The sequence below is a fragment of the Trichoderma breve genome, chromosome 1, assembly GCF_028502605.1.
Source record: "Trichoderma breve strain T069 chromosome 1, whole genome shotgun sequence".
Classification (NCBI taxonomy): Eukaryota; Fungi; Ascomycota; class Sordariomycetes; order Hypocreales; family Hypocreaceae; genus Trichoderma; species Trichoderma breve.
The window spans coordinates 3,234,317-3,248,537 of record NC_079232.1 but is presented as its reverse complement, the minus strand read 5'-3'; the positions used below and the strand labels follow the sequence as shown (position 1 = coordinate 3,248,537).

General features: G+C 50.6%; 5 protein-coding genes across 5 annotated transcripts; 3 read left to right on the top strand and 2 right to left on the bottom strand.

The window, feature by feature from the left end:
* Positions 1–1,824: 1,824 nt before the first annotated feature.
* Positions 1,825–4,989, top strand: T069G_01002 (NACHT domain-containing protein; the record flags this gene model as incomplete). The annotated part of the gene is made up of 6 exons (XM_056168212.1): positions 1,825–2,478; positions 2,546–2,897; positions 2,973–3,155; positions 3,221–3,271; positions 3,344–3,854; positions 3,912–4,989. 6 exons carry the CDS (start codon positions 1,825–1,827, stop codon positions 4,987–4,989), a joined length of 2,829 nt encoding a protein of 942 aa, XP_056033528.1.
* A 1,493-nt stretch (positions 4,990–6,482) lies between these two features.
* Positions 6,483–8,272, top strand: T069G_01001 (aminotransferase class I and II domain-containing protein; the record flags this gene model as incomplete). Its single annotated transcript, XM_056168211.1, has 5 exons — positions 6,483–6,596; positions 6,804–6,813; positions 6,922–6,972; positions 7,099–7,748; positions 7,823–8,272. The coding sequence occupies 5 exons, from the start codon at positions 6,483–6,485 to the stop codon at positions 8,270–8,272; spliced, it is 1,275 nt and encodes a 424-aa protein (XP_056033527.1).
* Positions 8,273–8,573: 301 nt separating this feature from the next.
* On the bottom strand, positions 8,574–9,718 carry T069G_01000 (uncharacterized protein; the record flags this gene model as incomplete). Its single annotated transcript, XM_056168210.1, has 2 exons — positions 8,574–9,494; positions 9,575–9,718. The coding sequence occupies 2 exons, from the start codon at positions 9,716–9,718 to the stop codon at positions 8,574–8,576; spliced, it is 1,065 nt and encodes a 354-aa protein (XP_056033526.1).
* A 554-nt stretch (positions 9,719–10,272) lies between these two features.
* Positions 10,273–11,136, top strand: T069G_00999 (ribosomal l28 family domain-containing protein; the record flags this gene model as incomplete). The annotated part of the gene is made up of 1 exon (XM_056168209.1): positions 10,273–11,136. The coding sequence occupies one exon, from the start codon at positions 10,273–10,275 to the stop codon at positions 11,134–11,136; it is 864 nt and encodes a 287-aa protein (XP_056033525.1).
* Positions 11,137–11,693: 557 nt separating this feature from the next.
* On the bottom strand, positions 11,694–14,221 carry T069G_00998 (tryptophan synthase alpha chain domain-containing protein; the record flags this gene model as incomplete). Its single annotated transcript, XM_056168208.1, has 7 exons — positions 11,694–12,497; positions 12,557–12,999; positions 13,063–13,475; positions 13,555–13,787; positions 13,845–13,915; positions 13,976–14,063; positions 14,174–14,221. The coding sequence occupies 7 exons, from the start codon at positions 14,219–14,221 to the stop codon at positions 11,694–11,696; spliced, it is 2,100 nt and encodes a 699-aa protein (XP_056033524.1).

The following is a 14,221-nucleotide window of genomic DNA, read 5'->3' as shown; positions in this document are numbered from 1 at the left end:
TGTCTGGTGAAGATGAGGGAAAAAACGTGGGCTAGCTAGCATGGGGGACCATTTTTTGAGTGCCCTTGATATCCAGGCTGGCACAAATGCCCTCTGCCAGCGACAGGAGCTGATTGTATGCAAGAAGAGTCCGGCTCACGAGGCGTTAATGTTTATCAGCAAGCACATTTAGCGATTTGCTACGAGACCGTAGATGGTGAAACTACAAGGTGGAAGGGGAAGCTAGAGAGAGGCATCATCTGCCCGTAAGATACGTCAAGAGGAAAGAGACGCCGGAGCCATGGACGAGTAGAATCCAATTCAAGGTCCAAAGTAGTATCCGGGATCTCGAATCTAGAATCTAGACTATCTATAGTATATGCGAGGTAGCCGTAGACTGTCGTTCGCAGCAAGGCTGAACACGGCGGGCCAATGGCAGGCGTCGCGATTGTGTGTCGTCGAGGCAAGCTGTCGTCATGCTCCCGCATCCCCATGGGGTAGAATCGCGATGCGGGGGAGCGCTAGATGCGCCCAGGCGACGCTCTGCCCCATCTGAGATTGTCCTTGTCGAATCTGGCATCCTGGGGAAAAGCCTCCCTGCGTCCTGAACTGCGCCTGTTTGGCGATTTCCCTGGCCATCATTCTTTGGTGTCGTGGGCCGCCGAAAAAGCATCGCGGCCCACTGCGTTTTCGGCGGCGCTAGCTGCAAGAGGCAGAAAATTGAAGACTCGCTTCGCCGTTAAATTTCCTATTTGCGTAATTTTGCAGCCATTATTATGGATATGCCTGAAAAAGGTAACATCTGCCTGGTGATGGCTCCTCATCCTGGGCAAAGCTGCTTCAATATTACTATGGGGTGCTATCACGGGCCTCAAAAGACCGTTTTGGCAGCGTTGACAGCTTTCCACGTGCTCCAAGATGCGTTTCTACAGCTACGGGTATTTCGCAGACAACTAACCGAGGGAATCTTTTCTACGAACACAATACAAGTTGCGTACCTTCATAAATCCCGCAGTTGTCAACGCCAAAACACCGTGTGAAATCGCATATACTTAGATGATAAGTTTGCACTTCCTGTTCAAATATGTTCACATAGTGAGCTCCCTTTCATACCTGTGTCTGTATCAAGCGAAATGGTAGCATACCGCGGCGGTCGGATGCTAGATATTAAGAGTGGTTTCAACCCCTCAAGTCTTGATATCCAAGGTTCTCGTGTCTCAAGTTTGAAGATACTGATAATACCAGATACTAGAGGAATATAGCCATAGTAGCAGATTCTAGAAGAAGGTAGCAATAGCTGCAGAAAGTAGTGATGGTAGCAGATATACAAGGAACCGGGTATCTACTGCCTGGGCAAGTATTTGTTGTACTAAATAAAACGCTTTGTTCCGCATCTTGTTCTGACACTTTCAATTCCAGGCAATCGCTAAAGTGCTGGATAGCCAATTTGGGGTGCTGAACAGCTACTCCCAAAGTGTTCTATCTTGACCACTGTATTAAGTGCCGGGGCCATTCTGTTCGTATCCATTCTGCCATGTTGCGATACTACCTGTTTGCTTGCAAGCCTCCATTTAAAAGCATCCTCGATCGGTGCTACTTTGTTCGCTTCAACGCAGTGAACATTGGATAAATGCAGGCTACAGCCTCGCCTTATACTGGTTGTGAGCGTGCAGTACGCCTGCGACACGTGGCATGCACGTATGCAAGTATCTGTACATGTACAGCATGACCTTTGATACCTGAGAAAAAAAATTCTCCCCTACAATGTCTAAGAAGCATTAAATTGCCACGCTGCACTCGATAGATCGGGTCCTTGCGGCATCCTAGAGGAGATTTAGAGACGCAATGGGGAAAATCCGTGGCCAAGAGGCCAACAAAGCCTCTCGCAGCGGTTTGTTGGACCGGGTGAAAGCATATTTCAGGCATCAACCTATTGCCCCCACGACCGCCACAGACAACCCGAATACAACACTGCCTGATCCTCGTGCAACTGATCCCACTTCATCAGACTCGCCGCCAATTGATGCGCACACCGTTGATGAGCCTCCGCAACCCTCAACTGCAATAGTCTCCCCTACACCTAGCCCTGATGATGAAGACCCCGGCCTATCCAGTTCGACAATACTCGTGGTGGACACGGGTGACGAGCTTCCGTCGGATTGTTTGCCTCAGTCTTCAGAAGATAACACATTGTGGCAGAAAGCCTACAATGCTGCGACTCCAAAGACGAAAAAATGGATTGGCGGGCTTTTGAAGCCAAATGGCATGTTGAAGTCAGCTGAGACTGCACAGACAGAGGAGCTCATTGAGATTGTTCGAGCTATAGAAAAAAGGCACCAAGATCATGATCTTCGGATTCCAATAGGGGGGAAACAGATCCTTTGGAGAGATTATGCGCCTCGAGTCAGGTCTTTCATCGAAGCGATTGGAGATATTGCTATCCAGTTCGCTCCTGCTCCATCAAGAATCATTTGGTCCACATTGAAGACACTTCTGCAGGTATTAGCTCACTTCAAGATTCTTATACTTACGACTATACTTCACAGCTTGTCTAATCAGACTACAGATGTCCATCGCACCGGGTGAGGAATTTGCCGCTATTCTAGGATGCTCCGAAAAGGTTTTGAGCATCGTAAGACGTGGAAAGGTGTACGAGGTTATATATTTGAATAGTGCCAACACTTTCGTTCCGGAACAGGAAGATTTGGAGCGCTCGCTTATTGATGTGTACACAAAATCACTCGACCTACTTGCCTATGTGGGACAGCGCCTGGCGGAAGGATATCGGCATATACTTCTCGCGATTGTCAACCCTGGCGAGGCAGAAGGTCTAATGGCTAGCATAATCCAGTGTGAGGACGACCTGATCAAAGCAGCTCAGACCTGCGAGGCCATACGAAGAGCTAACGCGGATGAACGTTTAAACGCCATATTGAGCAGCCTCGGCGAGCCATTGGCGCAAATCAATGACAGAGTGTATGACCTTCTTCAAGTGACTTGGGGAAATGAACTTCTTGAGGCCTTGGAATATTTTAGTCACATCGACTTCGGAGATCAGCATCGCGTAAGGCATGAATTGAGAACCCCAGGAACCGGGGAATGGCTATTGCAACATAAGAAATTTCAAGAATGGGAGCAAGTCCCAGCGTCAACAATATTGTGGCTGCAAGGTACTGGTAAGTAACCAAAACAATAGGATACTGTATCCCTTTGTTCAGCCATCTGACATTTTATGGTACAGTGGGTATGGGGAAATCGTTCCTCGCATCCAAAGTCATAGATCGATTTCGTCGTAAGAGTGGTTCGCGCTCTAATCACGAGTCTAAAGATGACCGAGGGCTTGCCTTTTTCTATTGTGATAGAGGCCAACCTGACCTTCAAGACCCCCTTTTAACACTTCAAAGCTTTGTTCGCCAGCTATCAACTTCTCCACGCTATTCGAAGATGATGAGAAAAAGTCTTATCGAGTTGTACCGTGATAACAGAGCGAATGGCTTAAAACTGGGATTTGACGCCTGTAAACAGCAACTTTTAGAATCGGTGAACCTCTACCCCCAAACTATCATTATTCTGGATGGTTTGGACGAGTGCGATGCAGAATCGAGGGGTAAACTTATCACCATTTTGGCTGGTCTCGTCAAGGATGCTGAGCATCCTGTGAAGATTCTCATTTCAAGTCGACGGGAACAGGATATCGTGAGATTACTCCCAGTTAGATCAATCATCGAGATTGATGCCAATGATAATCGGGATGATATTGAGAAATTCATTGAGAAAAAGATGGAGGAGATAGAAGAGAGGGGGTTATGGGAATCAATCCCGAGAGAGCTAAAGTCAGAAATTAAAAACACTCTTTGCAAAGGTAGTGATGGCATGTAGGTCACCAAGAACGCAACTCTTATAGGTATAGCATACAACTAACATTTCTTTAGGTTCAGATGGGCTTTTCTCCAAATGGAGCAACTATCGAAATGCCAACAAGTGAAAGAAATTAGAGACAGGCTTGGAAAACTTCCAAAGTCTCTAAACGCCTCTTACCATGAACTCTTTGAAGGAATGAGCATCTACGACCAAGAAACGCTACGGCGTGCTGTTATGTGGGTGATGTGTGCTTACCAACCTTTATCAAGCAATCAGTTGCTTTCTGCTGTTCGGCTCTCCATGAACAGTGACGGAGAGAGCCATGATATAGAAGATGAACTTACAGAGGAGACTCTTCGCTCAATCTGCCGCCACCTGGTTGTTACAGATTCCAAGCGAGATGTATGGAAGTTCCCGCATGCATCGATCATTGAATACTTTGAGACAAAGCATGAATGGACAATGGCGAAAGCACATTCATTTGTTGCCAAGCACGCTTTAATCTGTCTTATCAACGGCCATTTTAAGTGTGAGTCGCCCACAGACTCTGAAGGAATCGATCAAGTATCATCAAGCAACAAAAGGGATCCTCATCACCCGGCCAGCTATCTTCAAGAGTATTTGTGGCAATATTGGTATCGACATGTTCACGCCCTTGAAGATTTGAGGCCTCATGACGCTCAATTGTCACGGTTGGTAAAGCGTTTCATAGGTCTCAACAGCTCTCCTCAACAGAGCAGCCAGCAGTACCGCCACTGGATTGTCAAACATTTATTTGACATAAGAAAATCCTGCGATCTTTTCCCCTTGGATAATGGAATTTTTGGTGCCTGCAATTTCGGCTTCTATCATATTTTACAGGACTGGTGGTCAGCTGGTGTCGATATCTCACAAGTCAATGAAAATGGACTAGACTTGCTTGCAATCGCGGCAGGCAATGGACACAAACACCTTTGCGAGAAGCTGATAAGCCTTGGAGCAGATGTCAACAGGCTGCTCTGCAACGGGACGACAAGCGCCTTGAGAGAAGCAGATCGAGCAAAACATGTCGATGTGGTAAACTTCCTTCTTGACAATAATGCCGACCCAAATCTACAATACCTTCAGGCTTCCCCGTCCTCTATACGAGCTCAAGCCATGATCTGGTAATTTCTAGGGCCCTTCTGGAAGCGGGGCGCGAATCCTGATGTGCGTTCCTATATATGCGACCCTCTTGAAATAGCTGGATTGAGATCGAACTATGGACTAGCGGCGCTCTTGGTATGGTACAAGGCGACTGTTGATCTTGATGACAGGTACGGAATGTATGGGAGTCCCCTTGCCGCAGCCGCGTATGGAGGATCAATTGAGATTGTCCGTTTGCTGATTGAGCATGGAGCAAACGTGAATGCTCCTCTAAAATATGGTAACTATGGAAGTGTTCTTGCAGCAGGAGGTGTTGGACTGTTCACCTGACCTAATATTTGACCAAAGAGGCTGGTACGAATCCAATTATTCTATCCACGAATCCGCCGTCTTCAGCCTCGTTATGATGGCGACGACGCGGGGTATAAGAGTGGGAGATATCTAAAAGAGAATGGCTATGTGGTGGATGAAGATGTTTTAAGAAAGGTTGGCAAGTGGCCATTATTTGAGAGTCCGAGATATAATAGGGAGTGGTTGCATTTGTTCAGCATGGGTGCTCAAGCAAGGTAGGTACATACCTACTTTGACATACAAGTACTAGGCTTACATGCCTGCTACAATTGTTATTTCCTTCTAACACCCGCTACTTAAGTTACAGTCCTCTAATGTCTAATAGGTACCTAAATTGCCTGCTTAAATGCGATACTTTAAGATATCCAACCCAGGTTGCTGAATAGGTGGCCACTCCCAAGATACATGTATATGGCACATCGGCATCAGTCAGCGGTAGTTACGTTACAGAAACGACTTGGCTTATAGAATCATGTTAAATTGCTCCCCATAAAACCACTTTTTGTCCATGGAAAATGCAATCCATGTCTTTTTTTTTTTACTCCGTCACCCACTTCGGAGGTGTTTCGGAGCTTAGGTTAGGAGGGACACAATATACTAGACTAAGCTGAAGCTCTCCGAGTCTCCCCGCAAACCTGCTGGAGCCCTACGAGGCTTTGTGTAAAAAGAAGTCGAGCTTAGTTGCTCTTTAGTATCGTGCATGTACCACTTGTACGCTGCTGTGATGCAAGGGCGATATGAGGCTTGATGAATCTGACTAGGTACATGTAGATTCTAGCTCTCGTAATAATTTTGAAAATCACCCAAATCAGAAAGGGCATTTCACCATTCGCAATCAATTTTTTTTCTGTCCTCTTGACTTCCCCGTTTCCACTTAGCGGTGCCTGTTATTCCGAAGTCACTAAACCAACCCCAGAAGGGCGACCCACCAGAATTTTCCCCAGAGCCCAGCGACATCGAACCACCTCCGAAGTTCTGACTGTACCTCTCTCTTCGGTCTGACTACAACCAACCTCTTGGCCTCTTTGTGACTGAGCAGCTTGACGAGCCTCAGAACTTGCGGGATACCCAATTGCCCTCTATTTTAATCTGCTTCTCTCGCAGATCTTTTCGCTCTCTTTCTCCCTCTCCACCCCGCCTCAGATTCCTCTCTCCCCGCGGAAATTATGCTGTCCACTCTCCGAGTTGCGAGCAGGCGAGTTGCTCTGCGCCCTGCGCGCTTGAGCCTCGCCAGCCGTGCTGCTCTGTCTACCTGGATCAACGTGCCCCAGGGCCCTCCTGTGAGTGGAAAACGAGACTGGCGCTGTCTGTGGTGACTCTGGCTGACAATTGGGCATAGGATGTAAGTTGATCATGAACGAGGCCAGTCGAGCCTAACACCACCCACCCGGAGGCCGATATATACCCTCATCTACATATATATACGAATGTATAAGCTTCAGTTGCACCGGATAGACTAACAAGAGTCCCAATTCGCCTGTATATAGGCTATTCTTGGTATGACTACCCTTCACTGACGCCTGCTACCTGCACGGTAGACTCGACCACAAAGCTGCCTTGCAAGCTGTTCAAGCCGTTCAAGCCTGACTGACTCCTTCTTTTTAGGCATTACCGAAGCTTTCAAGGCCGACAAGTTCGAGAAGAAGATCAACCTCGGTACGAATACCCCTTCACTCTTTCGAGCGGCATCCCAGGAAACCCGCATATCCAAATGCGCCCTCTGGATTGGGCACCGCTGATTTACGGCAACGCCGGCTAACCATATTCGTTGCATGGTTTTAGGTGTTGGCGCATACCGTGATGATGCTGGCAAGCCCTACGTCCTCCCCTCCGTCCGTGAGGCCGAGAAGAAGATCATCGACGACAAGCTGAACAAGGAGTACGCCGGCATCACCGGTGTCCCCGAGTTCCCTCCCCTGGCTGCTAAGCTTGCCTACGGCCCCAACCAGGATGTCCTCGACCGTGTTGCCATCTCCCAGACCATCTCCGGTACTGGTGCCCTGCGCCTTGGTGCTGCTTTCCTCCAGCGCTGGTACTCTGGCGACAAGAAGATCTTCATCCCCAACCCTTCATGGGCCAACCACAAGGCCGTCTTCAGCGATGCCGGCCTCAAGGTCGAGACCTACCGCTACTACAACAAGGAGACTATTGGCCTTGACTTTGAGGGCCTGGTTGCAGATCTCAAGGCTGCTCCCCTGGGCAGTGTCTTCCTGTTCCACGCCTGCGCTCACAACCCTACCGGTGTCGACCCCACCCCTGAGCAGTGGAAGGAGATCTCCAAGGTCGTCAAGGAGCAGAACCACTTTGCTTTCTTCGACATGGCCTACCAGGGCTTTGCCAGCGGTGACACTGACCGTGACGCCTTTGCTGTTCGATACTTTGTCGAGCAGGGCCACGACATTGCTCTCTGCCAGTCATTCGCCAAGAACATGGTAAGCACCGTCATATGAAATACCCTCAATGAACCTCCATCATGAGTAGTATTGATATGCTAATTCACCTTTAGGGTCTCTACGGAGAGCGTGTTGGTGCCTTCTCCCTGACTACCGCCGACGCTGCCGAGAAGAAGAAGGTTGATTCTCAGCTCAAGATCCTCATCCGACCCCTGTACTCCAACCCTCCCATCCACGGAGCCCGCATCGCCTCCGAGGTCCTGAGCAACCCCAAGCTGTACAAGCAGTGGCTCGGCGAGGTCAAGGAGATGGCTGACCGCATCATCACCATGCGTGCCCTGCTCAAGGAGAACCTTGAGAAGCTCGGCTCCAAGCACGACTGGTCCCACATCACCAGCCAGATCGGCATGTTCGCCTACACTGGCCTCAACGCCGAGGAGATGGAGAAGCTGGCCAAGGAGTACTCCGTCTATGCCACCAAGGACGGCCGTATCTCCGTTGCCGGTATCACTACTGCCAACGTTGGCCGCCTGGCCGAGGCCATCTTCAAGGTCAAGGGTTAAGCGTTCAAAGGAGGGGAAAAATTACATTAGAAAGGTTGGAATAAAAGGGAGAGCCATCGAATTGTTTTAGGACAGCTAGAGGGGCTTATTCAATCTGGAAAAGCAAAATTGGCTTTGCTTTAGCTGCCAGTTCACTGTGTTGTAATAGTTGATGTAACAATATGACGAAGGAATGTCCCTGATGATCACATTCTACCTCTTGCCTCTGTATGCCTTTCTTTCAAGGTCTTTGATCTAAAAACAGAAAAGATAATGCACGCTATGTAAGTGTAAAAAGGTCAAACGAGTTTATCATCATAAATCATGAAAGTCGTAATCGGTCCATGTCTCTCTTGGCCTCTTCCACGCGCTTCCCAACATCTTTATACAATGTGGGCACATCTCTAGATGACCTACCATCGTCTTCATCTTGTGACGACTCACTATGAGAATACTCCTCGTGAGATTCCAGCTCGGCTTGCAGCTTCCGGGCCCTGTCCGTGATACGTCCGTTTGCATCCTTCAGATGAGTAACATAGTGCTGCAGCGCGAGTATACTCTCCGGCGTATAAACTTCCTTTCGAAGCTTCCACATTGTCTGCTCGGCCTGCTTCTCCGCGCGCTGCGCATCAAGCGAGATATCTGATGCGCGAAGCTCCAAACTACGAGCAATGACGCCGTGCTTTGCCTCGAGGGATCGTATGAGACAAGTAAGACATTCTGCAAAAGTTTGGAGGAGGCTGGTGAGTGATGTGACGGTGCGTATGCGAGCTGCTTTGAGGGCCTCTTCGGCAGCAGATAGGCTAGTATTAAGAGCGGCGAAATCCTTTGGGAGAGAAGCGATGTGACGGTGGAGGTAAGTAGGATTCGTAGCGGGATGGGCGAAACGAGCCAGACCCAAGGCAGAAGCATGAAGATTGCACGATATCAAATCGGCGAGATCGGGCAGCAGGGTTTCAAAGTCGGAGAGCGGCGGGCTGGAAAGCAGCAAGGTGAGCGAATCATGAGGCAGCGTGTCGACGGCATCGAGGAACGAGGGAAGGACGAGGAGCAGGTCGAGGAGGGCCTCGGGGGTAGATTCGGCCGAGGACTGTGATTGCCGCTGCTGAAGACGCTCGCTGGCTCGGGAGAGTCGTGTGGATGTTGATGATGATGAGGGTTTGGGCTCGGGGGGCGTGGCGGTTGCGATGGCGCGTTCTAGGAGGTAGTGCTTTGCGGCTTTCTGGCGATGCTTGTCCAAGTTCTAGAAAGGGGGGTTGTTAATATTGGATGTATGACGATGAATTTAGAACAATTAATAAAAAGAAGGAGAAGATGATGTACTTTTTGAACTGTGGCCCTGTCTTTGGCCTCGTCGTCCTCTTTGGTCGAGCCATCAGGGTTCAAGATGGCTGTGGTGATGATGCGATAGAGCTTTGCAAACTCTGGGTTGCTCTGCAGGATCTTTTGCTCAACTGGAGGGAACATGCCTCTGCGCCAATTGAGCAACTAAGGTGAATCGAAATGCCTGATTCCCTAGATATTTATTGAAGAAGGAAAGAGAGAAAAAGAATCAGTTTCTAGCAGCTATCTGGGAGTGCAGTATAGCTTCATCCCCCCCGCGAAAGCAGTAGCAGCCCAACCTGGAACTCAATTCAACGTGGGGTTAGCCAAAAGGGACAGCTGCTAGCCTTACTTTCTAGGTACCTCTTTAGCGTGTGAGAGGGACCGCGGTGTCTCGTGACCTTGTACTCTTGTACCCGGCACAGAGCCCATTCCCGCATCGGAGCGGATCATTTAGATGTTGCGTGCCATTGGTCACAACTGTGCGACTCCAAACAGGCCATTACCAAAATTCTCCAGATAGTTGGATGGAGGGGTCTCAAGGTGGTTGATTTTCATATAATCGCCCCCAATTGAGCTCACCGTTGCTGCTACAAACTCTTCCAATGGTCTTGTTATAAGATCACTCAGCAAATTTTTCATTTTAAACATCTTCCCGGCAACCGAGCAAAGGGCAGTTCGTTTCACAGCAACAAATCATGTCGTCGGCTATGCCCTCATTCAAGGCCCTTGCGGCTTCGGCCTCGAGATCAACCTCGAGAATCACCTCAACACACGCCTCCCTCCGCCCCCTCTCCCAGATCCAAACTCAGCCGTCATCATCCACAATATCCTCAACCGCCCGAGCCTTCTCAACCACAATCTCCCGGCCCACAAAGACGGTAAAACCGCACCGCCTGCCCAGCGACCTCATCCCGCCATACCCCTACGGCGAGCGCCGCGTCTACAAGCAGTCCAACAACGGCCTCTACGGCAGCGCCCGCATCCGCTTCGGCAACAACGTCGCCGAGAAGCACAACAACAAGTCCCGCCGCTTCTGGCGCCCCAACGTCCACGTCAAGACCTTCCTCATGCCCTCCCTCGGCGCCCGCATCAAGACCCGCCTCACCCTGCGCGTCCTCAAGACCGTCCGCCGCGAGGGCGGCATCGAAAACTACCTGCTCAAGAGCAAACCCGCCCGCGTCAAGGAGCTCGGCCCCGGAGGATGGAACCTGCGCTGGCTGCTCATGCAGAGCCGCGCCGTCCAGCAGCGCTTCAACGACGAGCGGGTTGCGCTGGGGCTGGAGCCCAGGGAGCTCGAGGACAGGGACGACGTCATTCAGTATGCGCTGGATTACGCCACGCCGGGTCCTTTGAGCTTGCGCAGCCAGGCGACGTTGGCGGAGATGAGGGCTGCCCTGGACCAGACTTTTGTCTTGGGCGACGAGGACTTGGCCAATCTCGAGGGCATCGAGGAGCTGTCTGACGAGGAGGAGGAGCTGCTGCTACGGGAGCTGGATAGAGCTGAGGAGGCGGCAAGATTAAAAGGCGGAAAAGCGGAAAAGCAAAGCATTGAGTTGTAAAGACTCTCAAATCCCTTTTTAAAATATTTTTTGTATATCATTGTATGTATGTAGGAACTCATCATGTAGAATAAACCCCGCCATCTCGGAGCAAAGCAAAACCACGCGAAAAGAAAAGACAAATACTGGCTAGCATCTCGTATCTCAGATTTTTGAAGCTGCATAGTAGACAATAACTTGGAAGTGATATTGCCAGAAACAAGAGGAGTATAGCCATAGTAGCAGATACCAAGGGGGATATAGCGATAGTTGTTAAAAGTATCAGATAGTGATGACAGTAGTAGAAACATTCAAAAACTAGTTATCCACCACTTGTTAGATGCTTGGGCAAGTAAGGAAATGGATTCACTCACTTTGCATCTAGTTCCGACATTTGAACCTCACGCAGTCGCCGGGATGCTGGATAACCAATTTGGGATGCTGGTTTGTATTTGCCAAAGAAAAATACCTAAGATTTGAAACGCCTGATATCCTGAGCGCACAGCTACAAAACTTTTTACGCCGCCACCAACCTCATGCTAAAAAAGACCTTTTTGAAAAACCCCTACGAAAGCCCTCTAAAAGCGAAGATCCCAGCCAATCTTGGGGCCAAGTCTGGGCAATTCCTCGGCCACGCTCTGCACGTCCTTGTCTCCTCTGCCGGAAAGGCAGATGACAAGGTCCTCATCCTTCTTCATCGTCTTGGCCAGCTCAATGGCACCGTAGATTCCGTGAGCCGACTCCAGCGCAGGGATGATACCCTCCAGCTGGCTGAGAAGCCTGAAGCCAGTGAGAGCCTCAGCGTCAGTTGCGGCAATGAACTTGGCTCGCTCAGCATCCTTCCAAGAGCTAAGCTCGGGTCCGACACCGGGGTAGTCGAGACCAGCAGAGACAGAGTGTGTCTCAATGATCTGGCCGTTCTTGTCCTGGAGAACGTAGGTACGGACTCCATGAAGAACACCCTTTGATCCACCGGTAAGGGTAGCGCTATGTCTGGCCGTGTCGACACCATCACCACCAGCCTCAACACCGAGAAGCTTGACCGTAGGGTCGTTGGCAAATGGGTAGAACATGCCAACGGCGTTGCTGCCTCCACCAACGCAGGCAACAACGGCATCGGGGAGCTTGCCTCGCATCTCCATCATCTGCTTCTTGGTCTCGTCACCAATCACGGACTGGAACGTCCTCACGATGGTAGGATAGGGGTGAGGTCCAATGGCGGATCCGATGATGTAGTGAGTGGTCTCGAGGTCAACCACCCAGGCACGAAGAGCCTCGTTGACGGCATCTCGGAGAGTCTTGCTTCCAGCTTCGACGGCAACAACCTTGGCGCCAAGCAGTCTCATTCTGAAGACGTTGAGAGCCTGTCGACGGACATCCTCCTATTCAATAGTGTCAGTGGCATATTTCCTCAATTTTACTCAAAGGGGTTGAATCTTACAGCTCCCATGTAAACTGTGCACTCCATGCCGAATTTGGCACACACAGTAGCAGTGGCAACACCGTGCTGGCCGGCACCAGTCTCAGCAATAATCTTGGTCTTTCCCAGACGTCTAGCCAGGAGCAGTTGTCCGAGGGCGTTGTTGATCTTGTGGCTACCAGTGTGGTTCAGATCCTCTCGCTTGAGCCAGATGTTGGCACCGCCGCAGTGCTCAGTAAGACGGTCTGCCAGGTGGAGGCGAGAAGGTCGTCCCATGTAGTCGTAGTATGATCGGTACTCCTCCCAGAACGAGGGATCGTCCTTGATCTTGTTGAAACCTTCCTCAAGCTCGGACAGGCAGTCCATCAAACTCTCGGGGACATACTGGCCACCAAACTCTCCAAATCGCTCGGGGATTTTGCCGTGGAGAGCTGCCAACTGAGCCACCAAAGCGCTATCTTGCTCTGCCGTGATGCGATCATCATCAGTGACAACTGCGTTGACAGAGACGGAATCTGAGCTGGCACCCTGGTTGCCAGGGGCGTCCTGGACCAGAGTTACTTCATCCTTGAGGACAGCAGGTCGAGAGTCACGGCCGCAGAGATAGGCGCAGTATTTCTCGACGTCGGCGTCGTGCTGGCCAGAAGCAGCCTTCTGAATGGTGGTAATGATCTGGCTGCCGACAACGACACCGTCGGCGATGGCGGCGACGCTCTGGAAGTGTTCGTGGGTGCTGACACCGAAGCCGACGGCTGCCGGCTTGTTGCCGCTGTACTTCTTAACTCGGCTGAGGAGATCGGGGAGTGCGGTGTTGAGAGATCCGGTAGCGCCGGTGACACCCTGTCTTGAGACAACGTAGATGAAAGAATCTGCGAGCTGGCAAAGAATCTTCATACGGGTATCTGATGTTGCAGGAGCGATCAAGGGGACATATGAGAGGCTAATATTGATGTAATTGATTAGCAATTGTGCCAATGAAACGAAGAAACAGAAATCACAATGAGGATTAGCAAACTCACTGGCCCTTGGTGCAGAGCTTGCGGAAGGAAACGGCCTCCTCCGGGGGCAAGTCAACGACAATGAAGCCATTGACGCCAGAAGATTGGCAGTCCTGCAGCAAACGCTCCTCTCCGTAGCTGAGGAGGGGGTTGTAGTAGCCCATGAGCATGACGGGAGCCTTGAGGCCGCGAGATCTGGCCTCCTTGACCATGCCCAGGGTGGACTCGATGCTCACGCCATTTTGCAGAGCAATCTGCATCGCATAAAGTTAGAAAAGCGCCGCAACATATGTCTCTCGATTTCTTCGTACCGTGTTTGCCGTCTGAATGGTCGGTCCGTCAGCAATGGGATCCGTGAAGGGAGCGCCGAGTTCCAGAACATCTGCGGCGAGTTAGCACCAGCTCTTGACTCCCCATCCATCTGCTTTGCGCCCAGACTCACCAGCCCCTCCCCTCTCCATGGCCAGCAAGATGCCGGGCGTGTCTTCCGGTCGAGGGTATCCCGCAGTCACATACGTGACCAGCGCCGGCTACAAGTATTGAAGATCCAATGTCAGCAAAATGCCATCATCTCATCACCCCACGATGATACCCCGCGGTAAATCAGTCATAGCTAGGGATGGGCAAAAGAAGTACGAACCCGGCCCTGCGCCTTGCAGCGTTGAAAGGTCTGCTTGATGGCTTCCAT